The 22,076-nt window shown below is 34.3% G+C and overlaps 3 protein-coding genes across 5 annotated transcripts; 1 reads left to right on the forward strand and 2 right to left on the reverse strand.

Moving 5' to 3' along the window:
* Nucleotides 1-899: 899 nt before the first annotated feature.
* Nucleotides 900-4,083, reverse strand: LOC115969912 (glyoxylate/hydroxypyruvate reductase HPR3-like). Its single transcript, XM_031089552.1, has 2 exons — nt 3,470-4,083; nt 900-1,757 (listed from the first exon to the last, which is right to left on the reverse strand). Exons 1-2 carry the CDS (start codon nt 3,965-3,967, stop codon nt 1,233-1,235), a joined length of 1,023 nt encoding a protein of 340 aa, XP_030945412.1. The 5' UTR covers nt 3,968-4,083; the 3' UTR covers nt 900-1,232.
* Nucleotides 4,084-4,918: 835 nt separating this feature from the next.
* LOC115972570 (glyoxylate/hydroxypyruvate reductase HPR3-like) lies at nt 4,919-6,877 on the reverse strand. Its single transcript, XM_031092896.1, has 2 exons — nt 6,380-6,877; nt 4,919-5,764 (listed from the first exon to the last, which is right to left on the reverse strand). Exons 1-2 carry the CDS (start codon nt 6,812-6,814, stop codon nt 5,240-5,242), a joined length of 960 nt encoding a protein of 319 aa, XP_030948756.1. The 5' UTR covers nt 6,815-6,877; the 3' UTR covers nt 4,919-5,239.
* Nucleotides 6,878-13,142: 6,265 nt separating this feature from the next.
* Nucleotides 13,143-20,858, forward strand: LOC115971519 (YTH domain-containing protein 1). 3 transcript variants are annotated; one of them, XM_031091486.1, is made up of 9 exons: nt 13,145-13,324; nt 17,123-17,223; nt 17,530-17,759; nt 17,840-18,091; nt 18,221-18,297; nt 18,435-18,816; nt 19,601-19,657; nt 20,102-20,163; nt 20,239-20,858. In XM_031091486.1, exons 2-9 carry the CDS (start codon nt 17,133-17,135, stop codon nt 20,297-20,299), a joined length of 1,212 nt encoding a protein of 403 aa, XP_030947346.1. In that variant the 5' UTR covers nt 13,145-13,324; nt 17,123-17,132; the 3' UTR covers nt 20,300-20,858. The 3 variants fall into 3 exon arrangements, with proteins under 3 accessions (XP_030947348.1, XP_030947346.1, XP_030947347.1); XM_031091487.1 differs by having other exon boundaries at nt 17,129-17,223; XM_031091488.1 differs by lacking the exon at nt 20,102-20,163 and having other exon boundaries at nt 13,143-13,324.
* The last annotated feature ends 1,218 nt before the right edge of the window (nt 20,859-22,076 follow it).

Here is a 22,076-nt window from a genome sequence, read left to right on the forward strand (position 1 = left end):
AGCATCTTCAACAGCTTATTTAAATTTTTGTATTATTTGGACAATAAACAGTAATATTTAGTTTTTACATACTTACTTTTTCAAATACACTTTCCAACAGATTCTCTATCATTTTCTCCATCTCATTTGAATATTATTTCTTCATTCATTCTTCATTCATTATTTATTCTTTTTTTAACAACTACACATCTTCCAACATTTTTTTATTCAATAACTGATTATTATAATAGAAAAAAACATTTGAAGTGTAAACAGTAAATGCTACAGTGTTCTCTACTTGTAGAGAAGCACTATAACAATTCTAATCTAAAAAATGGAAAGGGAGAAGCTGTTGGAGTGGGTTTTTGAGGTGTTTTCTCTTTAAAATTGGCTTTAAAGAAGCCATTGGAGATGCTCTTGGGGGTCTAAATCAAGATTTTTCAATTGGTTTAAGCAATGGCAGAGCAAAATTTTCATATACATGCACACACTCAAATATAGTATTTGAGATCAATATGAAATATATAAAGTCATTCAAATGTATATTAAGTGAAAGTTTAATGTAATAACACCCTCAAAAAATAACATATTTGTTATATTTTATTTATGTGTTAATAATTTTTTGATTGAATAAGTTTTTTTTTCCGATTTTTTTCCAAATTCAAAATACCTCTTATAATTGGGGGAAAAAAAGAGTAATAGCTAGATAGACAACAAAGATAATTTACATAAATTTATGTTATTAATTATTTGCAAAATTTTATTGTTTATTATATAAATTTTTTTGAAGGAAAATAAATAATTATATTATTAAGAATTTGAGGTCCTATCAGAATAAATTTTCTTACACACATGCACTCGAACCCTCTCGCTCCACCCTTGGTCTCAAGAACATTTAGAACACGTTAGGGTTAAAACAGAATTTGGAAAACATACCGAGTGATTTTATGTAAATGGCTGGAGAACATTTACAGTTATACATGTCTGAGGAACCCAACTTCCTATTTTCCCATCTAGTCTTTATGAGCCATTTATTTCCAGCTCAAGGGAAGTCACTTGAAATCAAAATAGCACTAAAAGCAGCCTACAAAAGAAGGCAATGCCAATACAGGAAATGCACAAAGTTTTCAGCAACTTTGTGTTTGTTATGATTCAAGAACTTGAAGCTAAAAAAATGATCACTTGAAACTGAAAATACAAGACGTTTGTGTCAAAACCATTGCACAAAAAGTGGAAATGATTTGATAGTCTTCTTATTCACTTTGAACAAGTGACACCAAAGGTTTATTTGAAAAGAATGCCTTAAGGTTGGCCATCACCAGATCCTGCAATGCTTCAAAGGATTCTAGGGTCACAACAGCACAATGCGGAGACAACACAACATTGTCTAATTTGAATAGCTCTTTCGGCACATCAGGTTCATTCTCAAACACATCAAGACCTGCACCACCAATCTCACCTCGCACCAAAAACTGCACCAGTTCCTTCTCATCGACAAGAGGTCCACGTCCAATGTTAATTATCACTCCTTCCTTTCCCAGTGCTGTCATGACATCCCTGTTGATTATGTGGTGAGTGTCCTCTGTGAGCGCACAACAAACAATTAGGACATCACTATTAGCCGCAAGGTCCCAGACATTTGCATAGTAAGGGAATGGAACGGATGGCTTTTTCTTCCTTGAGTTGTAGGCAATGCTGCAGCCAAAGGCCACGAGCCTTTTGGCAATTTGGGAACCAATATTTCCCAGCCCCACAATCCCAACTCGCTTTCCTCCTAACTGAAACCATAGTGATGTTGAAGAGAATTTAATTACACAAAATTCTTCAAAAAGATGCACAAGTGATCTAACCAAAACAATTATAGAAAAGGTATGTGTTCAACAACAACAAAAAAGTGCAGCATAGGAGCAGCTCCAAGGCTCCAACCTTGATATTGTTAATTGGAACAATGTTCTCCACATATGGAAGATTCAATTAACAACCAGATCTGCAGCTATTCAAAATCCTAATCCACAAAGCAATGGCCACTCATCCATAACTTTCTTTATACATTGTTTTTTTGGGCAAGTACATCCATAACTTCTTTAAATCCTCCTAATGAATTTTGAAGTTCTAAAGGGAGTTACACTTAGTCACATCCTCTCCATTTAAAATAGATTCATTTTATGATTCTAATCATTAGATTTACAATTCTAAAATTTGGATATTATATATATATATAAAAAATAGATATTATAAATTTAAAGTGTATCATGTATCATAAAATCTTCACTATTCACTTGAAATGGAAGACATGTTCCCCAAATTAGTCCATTTTCCATCCATCAATATTAAATAGTGCGACCTCTAAAACATTGTAGTGTGCATAATTAAAAATTAAAATTATTTCATTATTCAGTTTATTTTTGTTACTATTCATGGGTCCCATTATACTATTTCAACTAACTTTTACTTTTATCTATAATACTTTCAGTAATGATTCTTCTCTATATATTTTTTTATTAGATGTGAATTTTGACAAATTCACCAATGTATTATATTTTCTTCTTACAACCTCATCTTCCATACTTGCAAAATTTTAATAAAATCAAAGATCAATAGTTATGTTATCAATTAAATTTTAAAATTTTAAATTGTTGTAGTCTAAAATTATATATAAAAAATAAGTTTATAAATTGAGTAGTAAATAACATCTGATTAATATGAAATTTGACATGTGTTTTAAAAACATGCAATTCAACGATTAGATTTTCAAAATATATAACTGAATTAATTTGTTTAGTGAAAGTTGTAGTTTTAGGCTACAGCTAAGTTTAAAGCCAAACTTTAGTCCCTTGAATAATATATTAGATCCTTAAAAATAAAATAAAAAAAGTCCAAGAAATTTTTTGAAAGATATGTAATTTGTAGCATTTTGATAATGGAACTATTATGCAACAATTTCAAAATAAGTAAATTTATATAAGGAAATTGTAAGACTATGTATTTTCCTTCCTTTTTTTTTTTTTGTCTGAATTTTTTTTATTAGATTTTATAAAATTTAAGTTTCTTAATAACCCCCTTGAAAAAAAGCTTCTAGCACCACCACTAAAGCTAGTCTTAAACATAACTCTCAAACCCTTCAAACTCCTCCAATGTCTTTTTATTGGATATTTGGATATGAATTTTGAAAACCTAATACATTTTGTTTATATTTTTAACACAAATATCAAATTTCGTTCAAATTAAATATTATTTACTATTCAATTAATTAACTTTTTTTTATGTATAATTCTATACTGCAAAAACTTAATATTTAAACATTTGATTAATAACATAACTACTATTTTTTTTTTTTTTTTAACTTTACAAATATGAATATGGAGGATATGATAAAAACATACCCTCTAAAATTCCAAAATTCATACTTAATAAAAATATATAGGAAGAATTTAAATGGTAAAAACTTTTTTATTTGTTTATTTGAGAAACAACAAATTCAAAAACAAACCTTGAAACCGAGTGGATGTTCTCCTTTCACAGGCCATAACCTGCCTCGAACAAAACGGTCAACAGCCGATATTCGACGCAGAACATCAATCAACAGTGCCACGGCATAGTCAGCAGCGTCCTCAGAGAAGGCAGCACTAGCACCGGTGACCCTGATTCCACGGCGGCGACACTCGTGAAGGTCAATGTGTTCAACACCAGCGCTGGACCCAACCACGAGTTCCAGGCTAGGGAGGAGACCAAGGGTGTCAGCAGTGAGAGGGGTCAAGCCCACGCAGAGTAAGGCACGAGCCGAGTGGGCATGGTGAGACAGGAAGGACTCGGTCGACTCATCAGGCGAGTCATTTGGGTCAAGTAGGTGGAAATGACTCTGTAAGCGGTCTTCGAGGGGAAGGTTGAAGTTTTTGGGACGAAGCACAACAACTAAGGGTAGCTCACCATCCTCCTTTGGTTCTTCTTTGTTTTCCAAGACTTGCGGCTGTTCTTCTTTGGTAGCCATTGATTGATGCAAGGCTTTGCCGCTTTGGGGGGGTCAACTGGAATCTTTTAATTTGCAGTGGTTTTAACGATTGTATTTTATTAGTGGTGGGCAAGCTTTATAGTTTAGAGTTATCCATCAAATGGAGAAAACGGATTATAAATATCACTAAATTTGTTTATGATGGTTTATTTAACAAATCAAGCCTTCCTTGAAATATGAATTAAAAATAAAATAAAAACCAACTTAACCAAAGTCAGGCATAACATAGGTTTTAACTCCACCATTAAACAATATGAATTCAAACAAAATATTTTGTTAGCGAACAGCTCATGAATAAGAGGTTCCATTTATACCTAGCAAAAAAAAAAAAGTTCAATTTATATATATATATATATATATAGAGAGAGAGAGAGAGAGAGAGTAAAAATTAAATTTATATAAATTTATAGAGTATTAAATTTTTATTTGTAAGTTATTAATAATATAAATAGTCAATTTTGTAGTAAAAGTGATATATAATTTTTAACAATACAAAGTTCGTGAAACTATTTTTTATAAAAATAATTACAATTTTTTATAGAAATAATTACAAATCACTTACTTATGGTTAGGGCTGATTTCATTGCCATCAATGCTTTGAAAAACGTTCACTTTTTACCACTTAAGCATAACTCTATTATTTAGTTGTAACCCATGTCTGTATTACCGTTAAAAAACACAATAAAACATTAAAAAAATCACATATTTAAGAATCAAAATCCCTCCTCTCTTTTTCTTTAGACTATTGTTAGAGACACGTATTTGACAATTCATGAAACCACAAAAGAATACATTTCTCTGAACATGTAGTGTGCGTTTAAATACCGCTTAATTTGCTGAAAACTAAAAACTAAAAATAATAAAAAATAATAATTTCTGCAACACTGATCACTCTTTTAAGAGCAAAAACACCAGACGTTAAGAGCAAAATACTATCCAAACAGGGCTTACAATCTACATTCTAAATTTTACAAAAACAAAACTAAAAAGCTCCAAGTTCAACTTCAATTTCTTTGCCGTATAAGGATTTATATACATTAATATTCACCATGCTGTTGAATTTGACCTCTAAAGAGTCTTTAATCTAATAATCTTATATAGATGGAAACCTTCCAATCATACACCCATATGTGAATATTATTACTTCATTCATGCGGGAAAGGCCACAACAAAGGCTTATTTGAAAAAAAATACACCAATCATACAAATGGAAACCTTCCAATTATACAACCCTGCGTGCATATTACTACTTCATTCCTGCTGGAAAGGCGACAATAAAGGCTTATTTGAAAAGAAAGCCTTCAAGTTTGCTATAATCACCTCGTTCAAGGCTTCGAAGGATTCTGGAGTTAAAACAGCAAGATGTGGAGACAACACAACATTGTCCAGGGCAAAAAGCTCTTTTGGGACATTAGGCTCGTTCTCAAACACATCAAGACCTGCACCACCAATCTCCCCTTGGACCAAAAATTGCACCAATTCTTTCTCATCTACAAGAGCACCGCGACCAACATTAATTATAACCCCTTCCCTTCCCAATGCTGTCAAAACATCTTTGTTGATTATATGGTGAGTTTCATTCGTCAGCGCACAGCAAACAATAAGAAAATCACTGTTAACAGCAAGGTCATGGACATTGGCATAGTAAGGATATAGTACAGATGGCTTCTTGTTCCTCGAGTTGTATGCAACTGTGCAGCCAAATGCCACAAGCCTTTTTGCAACTTCAGAGCCAATACTTCCCAGCCCCACAATACCAATTCGTTTCCCCCCTAACTGTAGTCATAACCAATTCATATAAGAACCGATTGGATAATATAATGTTTAAGTTTAATCAAGATGCAAGTATAACTAGTGAATACAACCAGATTTGTAGCAACACTATTCTAATGTTTACAAGGTTAGTAGTACGGCTACTACATCACTAGCACTTGATCAAGGCCCTGAATGTTTCTTACCAGCTCTGTTCCCAGATTCATAACAATTTCATTTCTATGACAATAAATTCAATTCCCAAAACACAGATACTAGTTATGCTCTTTCAAGCTAAATGAATATATTTACAAGGTTAGTAGCTTTGAATTATATACCCTTGCTTCTCTTTTTCAATCTTTCCTAGCTCATCACACTGAAAATCCCAGCTAATCAACCATAATTTATCTAGATCTGTATTTCGTATCTCAGTTGTATGTTATACAAAAGTTCCACACTGTGAGACAAAACCTTAACATTCACTATATTACACCAATCTCCAGATGCTAGCTCAGCAACTATGAACATGTATTTTTGTGTCATTCACTATACTTGTCGTTTTTAACCAAAAAAAGCCACCAATCCAGATGTGCTAAAAAATGACAAAACCCATATAAAAATAAATAAATAAAAACTAACCTTACGGCCAAGTGGGTACTCTCCCATTTGAGGCCACAAACCAGAGCGAACAAATCGGTCAGCAGAGGAAACTCGGCGCAGAACATCGAGCAAAAGCGCGACGGCGTAATCGGCCACGTTCTCAGAGTAGGCGTCGCCGGAATTGGTGACGGCAATGCCACGACGGTGGCACTCGGCGAGGTCGACGTGGTCAAGGCCGGCGCTGGAGCCAACGACAAGTCGCAGAGAAGGGAGGTGGTCGAGGGTGTCGGCGGTGACGGGCGTGGGGCCGACGCAGATGAGAGCGCGTACGGAGGAGGCCTCGGGCGAGGCCAGCGAGTCGAAAAGGCGGAAGTGGGTGATCAAGCGGTCTTGTAGTGGAAGTTTGAATGAAGAGAGGCTGTGTATAAGGACGAGAGGACGGTGGTCTTCGACTTCGTTGTCTTCGCTAGCCATTGATGGAACATGGATGGTTCAGAGAAAATGAGGTTGGGAAGTTTATTAATGCCCCCAAAAAAAAAAAAAAAGTAAGAAGTTTATTAAATGATTTTTTTATGGATAAAATCATAAAAGTTAGAAAAAAAAAAAAAAAATTTGATAAGAGATAAAAGTTAGAATTGATTTAAAAGGGTTTGTCCGTTCCATTTTTTTATTTATTTAATAATACAAAGTAGGAAGTTTTTATTATGCCATATTTTAGTGGCACATATTTTAGTACGCTATGCATTTTTGCTGAATTGGTATGAAAGATGGCTCCCTGAATGTATTTGGCAAGAATTCTAGAATGATTGATCTTCTTATCGTATGTAGAGTCTGTTTAGATACTGCTTATTACTGAAAACTGAAAATATTGTAATAAAATAATTTTTAAATGTGTGAATAGTGTCGTGAAACTCAGTTTTTAAGTTGTTTTTGCTGAAAAAAGTACTTGCGGATCCCGTGAACAGTGCAAGGGACCCACTAGAAAACATGAGACACAGCTGAAAGGTGCTTTTCAGCACTATCCAAACATACACATAGTGTGTGATAGGCAAAAATTAAAAAACTAGCTTATTTTACTATTTATCTTATTTTTACTACTATTTATGGGCTTCATTGCACTTTTAGTAGTCTCACTATATTATTTCAGCTAACTTTTATCTTTATTTACAGTACTTTCAGCAAAATGTTTTTAATTTCAGTAAAATAAACGGATCCCAAATAGTAGTGTGCATTTGGCAAAAATTATTTTTGCCAACTTATTTATTTTACTATTTAATTTATTTTTGCTACTATTTAAGGGTCTCATTGCACTCTTTGGTATAATTCATAGATTACATTGTACTATTTCAGCTAACTTTTACCTTTATCTATAGTACTTTCAGCAAAAAAAATTTAGTTTCAACAAAATAAGCAGATCCCAAACCGACCATAATGTTCCAGCTTTGCTCTGTTTCTTTGAAGAAATACCTTTCTTTCCTCTCAAAAAAAAAAAAAAAAAAAAAAAAGAAGAAAAAAGAAAAAAGAAAAAAAGAAAGAAAGAGAGAAGAGAGAGAGAGAAAGGAATAGGGAGAGAACTTCTTACCCTTTTTTTTCCAGATAAAAGAACTAAGAGGCTGTTTGGCCACCATTTTTTGGTCACTCAATTTCCGTTACTCATCACTCATCACTCATCACTCATCACTCATCACTCATCACTCTAAATACCAAGGCTATTTGGCACCATTACTTACTTTCCATCACTCAATATTTTTCACACTATTTGTGAGTCCCATACCTGTCACTGGTGCAACTTTTTTTTTCTTCAGTACCCAAACTCACCGAACCTAGTGAAAAAAAAAAAAAAAAAAAAAAGAACAGAACAAACCGAACCAATGAAAAAAAAAAGAAAAAAAAAGAAAGAAAAGAAACCCAAACCGAACAGCCAACCCAGGAGAAAAAAAAAAAAAAGTCCGAACCAGTTAAAAAAAAAAAAAAAAAAAAAAGAAGAAGAAGAAACCCAGATCGAACAGCCAACCTAGAGAAGAAAGGAAAAAAAAAAGTCAAAGGTCAAAAATTGCAGCTGAGTACTGTTTGTGGGTCCCTTATGTGTGTTTAATTACAAAAATGTCATTGACTTATGAGTTATGAAAACAGAGTTATCATTTGTCAAACAACCTTTTTGCTATGGGTCCCACAATTTTTGAGTTATGAGTTATGAAAACTGAGAATTGAGTTACCAAAATTGACAATCCAAACAGCCTCTAAACTTCTCTCCCTATTGTGTGTTTCAAGTTTCAACCCTTTTTTTTTTTTTTGAGTTTGACCGTGTGAATGTGTAGTACCTGTGGGTGGCAGTTGAGTTAAATTCGTTTACCAATTAAAGGGTTTCTTTTAATTAGGATTGCAAATTTTGTCAATTATTAGAACAAATATAAAATATTCAAATTTGACTTGAGTTTGAACCAAACTTATAAATTATGTTTAATCTTGAACTGGTTAATCAGGCCAAAAACTTAAACTTAAACTTAGCTTAGCTTCACTTGATTCATTAATCAAGTCAAGCTTATGCTCAAACTCAAGTTTAATATCAAATTTTTGAGTTTGAGATACAATACAAGTACATTACTAAACCCATGTTGAGCATATTATTAAGCCCATCTGATTTAGATACGTGGTCCTAACTCCTAATTAGTTAAAACTTTAGTAAGATATTAGTTTATATTTCAATCTCATATCAATCTTATTACAAAGTCCATATACCAGCTTAAGCGTAGCTTGAATTTCTAGAGCCCTATTGTTCACGAGTTTGTTCATAAACAATTTTTTTTACTAGGTTCAACTTATTTATTAAATAGGGATAATTACAGTAAACCCACCTGTGGTATGGCCCATTTTCACTTTGTTTACCCGTGGTTTAAAACTTTACACTTTGCCCACCTGAACTTCAATCCATTACCCATCCGTTACTTCACCTCTGTTAAAATCAGGGGTAAAAATGTATTTTATCTTCACTTTTATGTCTCTCTCCTCTAAAAACAAAAAATAACAGAAAAAACTCAAACAAACAAGATCAAAAAGGGAGATTTTGTAGCTTGGGTTCAAGAACACACTTCCTCTTGATATGAACAGTCTTGAGCCAATCAATCCAAATAAAATTTTCATATTCGCACAAATCCAAAAAAACATTTACAAAAATCCTACACTTGAAAGTTCTCTACTCTAATTTTACAAAAATCCTTTCAGACACTTTTAGTCATTCACAAAAATCATACACGACTTCACCTTAGTTCTCTCTCAAATCTCAAACCAAAACCAAGCAAACCCCTCTTCAAAACCTAGACCCACCACACCTAGCAACACAAACACAGACCCACAAGAACTGACACTCCAAACCAAAACCAAAACCAATGGCGCCCTAATCTAAATCCCAACTCCAACCCTAACAACAAGAGCAAGAAGAAGAAAGGTGGACCCATTTCCATTGGATCACGTGCTTCTGGCATTGTAGGAGACCAAGGACGAGAGGGATCTCAGAATCCAAGCTCTGTTTGATATCTTCGATGCTGCCAACCTGGGATACTTGGACTATCCCCAGATCGAGACATATTGCTCGCTACTACTAATAAATTTGTTTTTTATTCTCCCTTCTTTTTTTCCTCTCCTCGCTGAATCACTCTCTATTCTCACCTGACTATGTCTCTCTCTCTCCCATACACACTGATCAACATCAATAGGTGGTGGTGGTACTAAGTTTTGGTCACGATCTAGTGGTAGTGGATGTTTGACTTGGTAGTGGCAAATCTGGGTGTCTGAAGGTTGATTTTTGTGGGTTTGTGTTGATATTTGTTTGCTTTGTCGGTGGGTGATGGGTTTAGTTTGATTTGTGAGATGGTTACTGGGTTTGTGATTATTTTTGGGTTGATTTTTGCAGTAGGTGTGGTGGTTTCCCAAGTGGGTGTGATGGTTTCCCAAGTGGGTGCGGTAGTTGCTGGTGCACGGTGGGTGGACGTGCTTCGACATGTTCGCAAATCAGAATTTGTGGGTTGATTCTTTGGTCGATTTTTGTGGTCGTTCTTGCATATCCAAATTTGTGGGTTGATTACTTGGTTTGGGTTAATTCTTTGGTTGATTTTTATGGGTTGATTTGTTTGGTTTGGATTGATTTTTTTGTAGTTGGGGTTGTGTTTGTTATGAGTTGGGGAATGTTTAGGGGAATTTCAATTAATCTGGGTTTGAATTTTTTTTTCTTTTGGATTGAATCTAGGTTTTTTGTTTGTTCCTCCAATTTGTTCTCATTGAAGTTCATGAGCAATGAAAAACCCTAACTTTTTTATTCTTGTTATATTTGTTTTTGTCTAAAAATGTGTTTTTTTAACGGCAAACGGAAAGATGGGTTACGGAAGGCTAACGGAAGTAACCTCAGGTGGGCAAAGTGTAAAGTTTTAAACCACGGGTAGGCAAAGTGAAAATGAGCCATACCACAGGTAGGTTTACTATAATTATCCCTATTAAATAATATTAAATTAGCCTCTAAGGCTCAAGCTTGCCTCGTTTATAAACAAACAAACATGAACGAATTTTTATTGAGCTAAGTTTGAGCTGTTTATTAATAGTTTGGTTCATTTATAGCCTTACTTTTAAATTTGTAGACATTTTTAGCTTGATGGCACCTCCCTAGGTACTTAGAAAGAGGGAGGGGGTGTTTGTGGTTCAAGACCCTAGGGTATAGGTTGGGGTAGATTTCTAACCATGATTAAAAAAAGGTGTTGAGATTAAAAAAATCACAATGTTGTACCAAGGCCCAAAACAACACAAATGATTGAAATCTAGAAAAAAAACCATTTGGGCTTTCAATAAAAAATGGGAGGCCTAAACCCATTAAGGGTCCATAAAGAGGGACCCAAATCCATGGATGAGCAAGCTTTGGACCTTTTGAAACAAAGAAAGGAAAAAGTCCAGCCCGGCCCTCAAAGATCAAGAAAATCGCTGGGGAGCCCAGGGAGAAAATTGGACTAGGATACTTGGGGATTCTCAAGAGCCTGAGATCCTCGGGATGTGCAGCAAAGCTAGGTTGGGACTAAGGCAGTTTAAGGAGGCATGCCCAGAAACACGAAGAACAAGCACAGATATGTCTTTATCAGCCACCCAATGATGCAAAGAAGGGCTCAAAAGATTTGGGGACCAACAACTCATGAGTAAGGGTCTGGTCCATCGGGGAACCCAGGAAGATGAACTATGAAGGATGGTGACTAGGGATCTTTTAGCCTGGAAGGAAGGAATCAACTCACTTGGGAAAATGACAAAGGGAAAGGTAGCCAAAAGATGGAATCTTGAAGCCTTGGAAAAAGAAAGACCAAAGGTCAGCCCTCTAGGACCCTCCAGAATGGGAAAGTCAGCTAGGGTTTTTTGAAGAAGGAACCTCAAAAGAAGGAAGTAATAAAGAATGAGAAAGGGACCAACCACTAATTTTGCTGACACAACATTGGTTCTGGTACCTTAAGGAGCAAATAGAGGGAATCAATGGTACCCCAGAAACCCTAGGATGACATTATAAAAGGGGAAGTAGTCAATAGTGAAAGGTATTTAGCAAGAGTGGAATTAGAGTAAAATCCTTGACCAAATTCTGTTAGAATTTAAAAAAAAAAAAAGAGAAAAGAGAGGAAAAATACCATCCGAGATTCTCAAAACTGTCACTAAAGAATACACTTGGATTCAAATTTTGCAAGTCTTAGAGGCCTGAAGAGTCATTTAAGTCTGTGATTTTTGTACTTATTTGGACCTTGTAACATGTTCTAATGAGCATAATGTATTACAAAATTAAGGAAATAATGAAACATTCCATATTATCCTAAGGATCCCTAACGTTTTTTACTTTACCTTCTTTTTCTTTTTTTCCTTGTTATTTCATTTTTTACTGTTCCTTTTTTTTTTGGTAAACTTTTTTACTGTTCCTTACTGTTCAATACGTATATGCTTGTTGTATGTTAGTATTTATTTAGTATTTATGTGTTGTAGGATCTGCGTTTTGTGCACTACTTGGTTCGAAATCAGCCCTATTTAACTGTAGTGAACCAAGCCTAATCCCTTAAAGCATAAAGTACCAGGGCCAAGTCACACCATCGCACCAAAGGTTAGATTTTAGCACTATACATGAGACCATTATAAATTTATAGGAAACTTGTTTAAAATAAAAGAAAAAGATAAAAAAAATTTATTTTGGTCCCTAAACTTTACAAAAAATTTGTTTTTCATCTCTTAACTTAAATTTGTTTTTTTTTTTTCATTCTTCAACTTTGTAAACAATTTTAATAGTTTAAACATTAGAAACAAAAGTGGGGAATACAAAATAACTTTTTCAATAGTTTGAAAACGAAAGACAAACTTTTGGTAAAATTTAAGAATGGAAAGTAAAATATTTTTAATAATTTAGAGATAAAAACAATTTTTTTAATATAAATAAAAAACAAACATTTAATAAAGTATAGAATTAAAAATACTTAAAATTTTTTTTTAACTGCACCATTCACAAAGTAATATTTAAAAATAATATTATAGATTTTGAGCATGTACTTACTTTTTTATGACTTTAGATATCCTTCCAAGTTCAGAAGTCGGAACTGATTGAATTTATTTATTAAAAGAAAAATTGAAACTCACTTTGTTTTTGGTTTGGTTTTGATTTGTATTCAATTTTAAAATCCAAGAATCTTTCCCTAGAATCAGACACGTATAGTGAAACTCAACCAAGTCCGTCCTGTCCATCACCATCAAACATTTGTAGTGGCGCTAGCATTGCTCATCTCCCAAACAAATTTTAAAAAGAAAAAAAAGAAAAAAAAAAGAAAAAAAAAGAAGAAAAACACAGAGAGCGAGAGTGAGTGTAAGAGATAGAACAAAATAAACTAGGGCTCCGAAATTGCAGAAAAAAGCTTTACCTTATCGTCGTCGTGAACTACTTTTACTCTCTCTCTCACTCGCTCACTCACTCTTTCTCGCTCTACACAGGTATGCTTTTACTTCGAATCTTCTTGCAGTGTTTAGTTACTTGTAAAAAATGCTTGTACAATTTTTGCTACGAGTTCTGTTTGGTCGAACCGAAAATGTACGGAAAGAAATTAATTGGTTTAATTATTTATTGTGACTTTTGTTTTTGGTTGATAATTCACTGTTATGAGTATTATCTTTTGAGTTGACTGAGAATGATTCAACTAGTTTCAGTGTGGATTTTTATAATATGCTTTTTCGTATTTGATGAAACTTAATTAGTGAGTAATTGAGTGTTTGCTTGAAGTTGATTAAAGGATTTTTTTTTTGCTCATTATAAAGAAAAACAAACATTGTCATAGTGAAACTCAGTGCTATATTTGGTAATTGGTGGGAAATCTGATCTTCAAGTAATAGCCTTATTATCACTGTATGAATGTGAAAATTTTGTGGAGTTTTAAGAAACAAGTTTGTTGAAGTGAATTAGTGCTCTGTAAGAGAGTGGGTGTGGAAGAAACAGTATATTGTAGCATTGTCACATAAATGATAAGTTTAGAAAGTTTGAGACCTTAGGCAGTTACTGAAGGTTTTTTCAAGTAAATGGATGATAACCTAGGAAGCACGGACACTTCAAACTTCTTTGGCGTGTTTGTGTCTGACATTTGCATGCATACATGTCCCAGACGTATCTGACGGATCAATGAAAAATGATTTTAATTTCGAATATGGTGGCATGGTCTAGACAAGGTCCAATCCCAAAAGCAAAATATGCAAAATCAGAAATACATACATTAAGCTGTGCAACGATTAAAGGGAAAAGCCTATGAAAATGGGGACTACAGAACTGAAATTATTAGGTAAGAAAAGATGCCTTGAGATTAAATTATTATTTAAACCCAATAGATTTTGATAAAATGAGATGTAGTACACCATAATTCAACACGTGTCAAGTCTCGAGTCTAATGGTTCATATAATAATATCACCTTATATTCATATCATTTTACCCTGTTGATACTTATTATTTTTTTTTACACCAGACGTTAATGTAACATATATCTAAAATTATATATTTATTAATTGTTGTGTCTGTATTGTGTCATACCCTTATCTTGTCTACATATTGTGTCATACCCTTATCTTGTGTCCTTGCTTCCTAGATGATAGCATTAGGAGCGAAGGGTCAGTGAGAAATGGCTAAGATGGGGGTTTTCCCATGTATTACTTCCACTGAAAAGTTACTGCAACAATGCTTCATATCATGCTAACTGTCTTAATGCATGGCTAAGAAGTTGGATTAGGTTTGAAAAGTTCTGTTTTGATAAGTAGGTTTGAGAAGTTCTTTATTTGGATGAGTGATGATTTACATTTTTTTTTTTTTTTTTTTTGCAATTAATGAATTTTTTTTTTTTTTTTTTTTCAAATCATAAAAGTGACGCTTTACTTATTTTGAGCCACTTATAAACTGTTTGGTTTTTGTTGACTCTTGGGGCTTTACCAATGCTTAAGTCAGTCAAAATTTGGAGACATTCTATTTTCTTTGATTGTTATCAGGAGCTGGTAATAGATTAGATCCCATTATTGTAGACAATACGAGAAGAGATATTGATATAATAAGGCTTCTTTACTTCTTTTAGGAATATCCTTTTCATTCATAGAAATTGCTTTTGAAAGACATTGAAAAGACATATGACCGAAACCATGACAAGTATGTTTTACTTTAGAATTAGAACTACCACTTTATTGGGATGAACAAGTACTGGAACAAAGGGAGAGTGATGCAATTACCTTGAGACTTGCCAATAGTATTCTCCCAATTGGCATCCACAATTATTCTCTCACTTCTAATATTGCTTACTAATGCTTTCTTTTTAGCCTCTTCTTCAATTTGGTATGCAACTTGAATTGCATTGGCCATGGTATAAAGTTTATTTGTAGCCAAACTTGAAAAAAATATTAGGATAGAATCCTTTGAAATATGTAGAAATTCTCACATCTTCATTCTATGGAAATCATGATCTCATAGCCAAGCTATCGAACTTGTAGGTGTACTCATCAATAGAATAACTCCCCTGTACCAACTTTGTGAATTGCAAGTGAGCTTGTTGCTTGTAATGAGTTGGTACAAAGTAATGAGTCATAGAAATTCATTGGTCCTCCCAAGTTTGAATGGCTGCATAGTTAGTTTGTTAATAATATTCCCTCCAAATTTCTGTTGTCCCCTTGAGTTAGCCTTTGTAAAAAAGAGTTTTGGCTTGAGTTACCTTTGTGAAAAAGAGTTTTGGCTTGAGTTACCTTTGTGATAAAGAGTTGTGACTCTTCATTTAAGCTAGATCATCTAAAAGCTTTCCAAACTATTCATTTCCACCAGTCAAGAAACACCTGTAGATTGCTCTCCCCATAAAAATTGCTATCTTTTAATTTAACACCTCTATCCACATATGCTAAGGCTTCTTTTCTTTCATAAAGTCAGCACCTCTATGTGTGAACCCAATATTGGATTGTGTTTGCTGTGGCACCTGACTAGTGCTTGGTCCATAGGAATTTAAGGAAGAGAAAGGTATTGAGATTTAGGGAAACATAGGGTTTGAACTTGGATTTGATTTAAAGGCTTTGGGGTTTTCTATTAGTGGTTTTTTTAGTGGAAATCTTGCCAAGAACAATGGCTTATAGGCTATCTAAAGTTTCTTTCATACCGGATAATTCTTTGAGTTTTTATTCTATTGAATTCTATAGAATGATTTGGAGGTTGAAAGGGAGTGAGGATTTCAATGTTTTTTCCTTTTCAATGCCTTAAGGGCCCATTTGGATTGAGGGATAGGGAGGGGGAGTGGAGGGGAGTAGAGTAGAGTTGGCTGAAAATAGGCTAATTTTGGGCCAACTCTACTTTACTCCCCCTCAATCCAAACAGACCATAAGGGTCCATATGCAGAGCTTTTCTCTTAGAAGAGTATTTGGTGTGTTGATGCCCCACAGAGGGTCCTTCTTGTTTGGACGATGGCATGGGGGAAGATCTTCACTTATGATAATCTCATTAAGCAAGCCTATAAGCTAGTAGGGTGGTGTTGCATGTGTTGGTGTTGTGGGGAGATGGTGGATCAGCTATTGTCAAACTGCATTGTTGCATTTGATTTGTGGAGCTTTGCTTTTAGATCCTTCGGTATTTATTGGAGGTCACTGACCTGTTGTTTAGATGGAAAAATTGGGTTGGTAAGCATTCTTTGAATATTTGGAACATAGTCCTGTTAAGTTCAATGTGGACATTGTGGAGGGAACGAAATCGTTTTATGTTGAGGATACGGAAATTTCATGGATTTAATAGATAGTAATGTTTACTAGTCTTTATTTGATTCATCTTGGCCGTGGGTTTCACTAATAGTAATTCCATTGATTTTATAGACTTGTTGCCTTTCTGTACGTTATACTCTTTCTTTGTAATTCTTTTGACTTCTTTGTGTTCATTATACATGTACATGAAGTCTTATTTTAATAAAACACTTGATTATATATCAAAAAAGAAAAAGAAAATAAAAGATAAGATAAAATTCTAGTAACCTATCAACTACCATGGGAAATTATTCTTGGACTTCACCTTAACCTTAGGTTTCCAGAGAGTATATTTTTTCTCTTATCACACTATGGTTGTGCCAGCTCAGTAGTTGTCCTTGTATATTCAGCAAAACTGAGTGCTATGGATTTCTGATGGTCCATATTATTTCAAGTAGGTGATAATACTGTTTGTTCTTCTTCCTGTACATCAGTGTTAGACTTCTATACCATCCAGCCTTTATTGATATACACCTGCTTTGTAACATGTTAAGTTGTAGGGATATGTCTTCTGACACTGCAAAGGAGAATGCTTCTGTAGTTGATTCATCAGTGACTGAATGGAAACAAGACATGGGAAATTCAGATGATCCAGGTAGTAAATGATGCAAGTTATATTCTCTATATACAATTAATATGTAATTTAACTTCTTGGTGTATTGTACATTTTTTATGTGTTTTGTTTAATAGTAACTCTCATTTGCAAATGTTGATCTTTCAATAAATGTGGCAATTTTCTGCTTCGCTACCTATCCTTTTGTGGGAGTTGAACCTGCTTGCAGTGGATGCTAGTCAATTATACACTCTACTTATATGACATCCAAAAAACTTATTCCTCTTCCAAAATTTCATCTTGAAATCTGAATGTTTGATATAGGAATAATATGAAATTTCTTGTCAGAGAGTTCTAGTTACAAAGTGAATGAGGATGGCTATCCATCTAGGGAAGATAAAGTGCGGAACTCCCATGATCCTCTGGGAAAGTCAACCACTAGCAAAAAGGGTAAATTGTATAATACAAGATATTTCATCATTAAGAGTTTGAACCACGATAATATCCAACGATCGATTGAGAAAGGAATTTGGGCAACTCAGGTCATGAATGAACCAATTCTGGAAGAGGCCTTTCTTGTAAGATCCCTTCTATTTTAATTTTGTGTGCTACTTTCTAATTTCTATGTGTTACAGAGAAGCACATGCTTGTCTTGCAGAACTCTGGTAAAGTAATTCTTATATTTAGTGTAAACATGAGTGGTTTCTTCCAAGGGTATGCCCAAATGATGTCTTCTGTTGGGTGGAGGCGAGACAATGTTTGGAATCAAGGGAGTGGAAAAAGCAATCCCTGGGGGCGCAGTTTTAAGGTCAAGTGGCTGCAGTTAAATGATTTGCCTTTTCAAAAGACTCTTCACCTCAGGAATCCATTGAATGACTACAAACCTGTCAAAATTAGCAGAGATTGCCAGGTGTCCTTTATATTAATTGCTTTTTGTTTCTTCTTCTTTTTATTTTTTAGAGAGGGGGGGGGGGGGTTGTTGTTTACAACCTTTGAAGACGGTTTTTAAAAAAGATTCTGAGTCATGTATTCTTTCCAGGAGTTATCTCCAGATATTGGAGAAGCTCTTTGTGAGCTCCTTGATGGGAAGAGTGACGTGGATGACTCGCTGAGTAGGTAATATCTCTTAAGAAGCTCAATGGTGAATATGTTTAGTCTTTGATAAATAGAAGGGGAAAAAACAAGGAAAACCCCATTTGTCAAATTCCAAATTCATAACCTTATTGGTAATTATGTGTGTTATGCTGTACCAGTTTTTACAGGGATGATATTCCTTCCAAAAGGCCTTGTGTAGATTCTCCATGTTCTTTAGGAAATGAAGAGTATAATGTGCCTCCAGTGCATATGCCATGGTCCAGAACACCTATGCTTTATCCTTCATTGCTCTACCCACATCAGCCTGAAGCAAATAGATTTCATTTAGGATACCAGAGTTCCACAGGGGTTATGTTTCCTAACAATCCACCTATTACCACTGGATCATCACAAGTTGATGGAACAAAATGTTCTCGCATTAATGGAGACCTCTCTAATTTACAAGTGGATGTGGATATGTCTTCTCGATATGAAGTTTGGGGTTTGTCAGCAGAAAGCCCATTTACAAGTACTCTGACTGATGATGATTTTCTTGAAATGGTATTGGTGTCCTATCTTAGTTTCTTTCTTCTAATTGAGATCACTAATGCTTTATTTCTTTCTTTTGTAGCTAACAACTCAAGGCTATTTATTAAGTGAACATTTCCTTAACAAATGTATGAACATCACGAAAACAATATTATGCTTGAAATTTTCATTGAAATTGAAATCAACTTTTTTATGGCTAGGGTAATTATAAAGTCTTAAATCAACTTCCCTCTTCCCTCTCCTCTTTTCTTAGGGATTGAATTCAATTGTTGTGAACTTATTGGTTCTGTCCTTGGAAACCTTGATGGTTGAGGTGTTGAATTTATTATGTATTATTTTTATTGTACAAATGTAAAAATTTTATTGCTCTTTTCTTTTTGGAGGAAAGACTCTCTTTCTCTCGTAGTGGTTTTATTTCTGATTAGAAAGATAAGTCAATCACTTTGTTGATGCAGATAAAGAGCTCCCTGCCTGCAGTTCTTATCTCTTTTCTTACTGAGGAAGACTTATGCTTGTTAATGCAAAATACTTCAATATCTTTGTGTGTTGTGCCTATGCTGTTCATAAAGCCAGACTGGCACACTGTACCTAATTTGATGTTGAATCCTTGGCAAATGTCAAGTGTTTGAGTTCTTTGTTCAAATGGCTGTTCTGTGAATGGTCTGTCATCTGTTATTTTATTAAAGATGAAATAGGAACAACTGTTGTCTGTTGAGAACAATCTCATGATACCTTCAAATTTATTATCATTTTTTACTCCACTGATATATGGAATTTTCCTGGTTTGTTATTGCAGTCTTATGAAGAATATCTGGAGGCCCATAGCAGAAGCAACAAACAGTTATGCCTCCCTGTCAGTATGCTTATCTTAAAACATTTCAATGTTTTTTATTTGTCTTTTATTTCTAATTAGGTGCTTATGGTTTTTACACTTTCATTTTCCCTATCTGTGAAGTGAAGCATTTGTTGCATGTGATATATCATGTAGACATGTGGATAGTCTGTTGCTAATTCCTTGCTAATGATCAGTCCAGCCACCATCTGATTTTGAAACCAAGATATTTCTTGAGGCACATCAATTGGATATTCTGATTGATGATGCTTTAAATTTATATTTGTCTGTCAGCAGTCTGGATATTGGTGGTTGGTGCTGTTCCAATAACCTGAAAAAGGTTCCTGTTGACTCATTCTGTCGAGGTCACAATAGTTAGAAATCTAGGAAAATGCCAGACAGGTGGCTGGACCATCCATATACTCAACTATAGTCCTAAACTGAGTCATTACCACCATTTGGCAGGTGGCCGGACCATCTAGGAAAACACAGGAATCATCAAGAAGTAAAAAGCATGATGAAGATTTGTAAGTATATTACTGAAAACCTGAACGATAATTTCACTCATCTCTATTTGTTTAACTTGATGAAATGTTTGACAGAAACTCAAGCTGTATAGCTGATCGGTGTTCCTCACGTAAGAGGACTCATCATTCATCCTAGAAATAATCGTATCTTTGACAGTGGAAGCTTCCCTTGGTTTTCTCCGGATGGTGTTGGTGATTTTAGGAGAGTTTCGCCATTATCCTGCAAGGAATGAGACTGCAATTTATTCTAAGCTCTGGGACTCATTATGTTGTCGTGTTGTATACAATTGTATCTTACCATAAAATCTCAATACTGAACTTTACTGGGGCCTGGTTACCAACTTGTACATAAATTGAGGCAACATTGGCCCAACTTATCTCTTTTTTTTTTCTTTTTTTCTTTTTTTTTTGATTTGATATTTTACTCTTTTCTTGATAGAGTTTAGGAAGATGCATAGGTTAGGTGGTACAAACCTAGATTTTGATACATGTAATTTGGTTGGGCATGTAAACATTATCTGATCGTAGTAGTAGAATCTGGTAACGTGAAATCATAAATTTCAGTGTTGCCTGGAATAAAAGTAGTAGATAGTGGAAATTGGTATACCTCAAAGTTAAAATTGGGGTGATTTGAACTAATCAATCAATATCAATATCATATCATAAAAATACTATACATAATTGCTTAAGACAAATTCTTAAGACAAATCCATAGTTCTCTCCCGTTACTACATGTGTTATGTAATGCTTTATGTTTTATATTTATATAAACAAAACACGTTATTTATTTTTAGGCGAAAAATACCTTTTAGTCCTTACATTTTCAGATGATTCTCATTTTAGTCCTTACATTTTATTTTTATCGCTTTTAGTCCTTATCTTGAAAAACGCTTCTCATTTTGGTTTGTACTATTACATCAGAAACGGAGAAAGTTGACATGGCAAACAGTAAGAATAAATAATACTAAATTAATGTCCACGTGGTTTAAATTAATAATAAAAAATGTCATGTCAGTATTTAAATTAAAAAAATTAATTTATTAATTTTAACTAAATATAAAAAATTAAAAACAGAATTAAAAACCAAAAATCATATGAATTGAGATCTAAATGTGTCTTGAACAAGAACAACAAAAACATAAGCTCAGATCTAAAAACACAAACCCAGTAACTAAAATCCAAAAATAAAAAATTTCAAAATCACAATTTTCTCAAACCCAGCAAAATCATAAAATCCTAAAACCTCAAAGTCTCAAATCAATCCAAAAATACAACACAACCAATCCAAACAAAAAAACCTCAAACTCAGAAAAACACATCCCAAGCAAGTTGAACCTAGCAAACCGACCTCAAGCAAACCCATATCCGGTGGCTATTACTAAGAGAAAGAAGAAGAAGAAGAAAGGCGTGGCCCGAAAGTTTGCGAGGGTTCGAGACGTTTCGGCATATGGTCACGTGACGAGCCAGTAGTACATCCATAAGGTCTTCAAGGTGTACACAAAGCTCTGGAAGTACCAGCAAGATCATCGGTCGGAGCTCATCGTCTCCACTGCTGGGAAATCGGTGAGATCGCTAGTCGGATTGGCCAATACATGTGGACCAGCGAGGCCAAGTTTCTCGTCGAGGCTTACGTGTTCTATGAGGCGATTCTTAATAGGCGCTACTTTGAAGGATCCAAAGGCTTCGGTAAAGATCTCGAGGTTAGGTTCAAGGAATTGACATTGGGTGATGGGGTTTTTTGTCCCCGAATTCGTGGCTTTCTTCAAACGTGGTGGTTGATGGGTTTTTCTGAGTTTGAGATTTTTTGTTTAGATTGGTTATGTTGTATTTTTTGATTGATTTGGTACTCTGGGGCTTTAGGATTTGATGATTTTGCTGGGTTTGAGAAAATGGTAATTTTAAAATTTTTAATT

The sequence above is a fragment of the Quercus lobata genome, chromosome 12 (assembly GCF_001633185.2).
Source record: "Quercus lobata isolate SW786 chromosome 12, ValleyOak3.0 Primary Assembly, whole genome shotgun sequence".
NCBI lineage: Eukaryota > Viridiplantae > Streptophyta > Magnoliopsida > Fagales > Fagaceae > Quercus > Quercus lobata.

Bases quoted from the DNA above. Each gene is read 5' to 3' on its own strand.
- LOC115969912 (XM_031089552.1), bottom strand. From the start codon at position 3,967: ATGGCTACCAAAGAAGAACAGCCGCAAGTCTTGGAAAACAAAGAAGAA. The intron at 1,758-3,469 runs GTTTGTTTTTGA...CTATGGTTTCAG, and splicing joins AACATCCACTCGGTTTCAAG to TTAGGAGGAAAGCGAGTTGG.
- LOC115972570 (XM_031092896.1), bottom strand. From the start codon at position 6,814: ATGGCTAGCGAAGACAACGAAGTCGAAGACCACCGTCCTCTCGTCCTT. The intron at 5,765-6,379 runs GTTAGTTTTTAT...TTATGACTACAG, and splicing joins AGTACCCACTTGGCCGTAAG to TTAGGGGGGAAACGAATTGG.
- LOC115971519 (XM_031091486.1), top strand. From the start codon at position 17,133: ATGTCTTCTGACACTGCAAAGGAGAATGCTTCTGTAGTTGATTCATCA. The intron at 17,224-17,529 runs GTAGTAAATGAT...ATTTCTTGTCAG, and splicing joins GGGAAATTCAGATGATCCAG to AGAGTTCTAGTTACAAAGTG. The intron at 17,760-17,839 runs GTAAGATCCCTT...CTTGTCTTGCAG, and splicing joins TTCTGGAAGAGGCCTTTCTT to AACTCTGGTAAAGTAATTCT.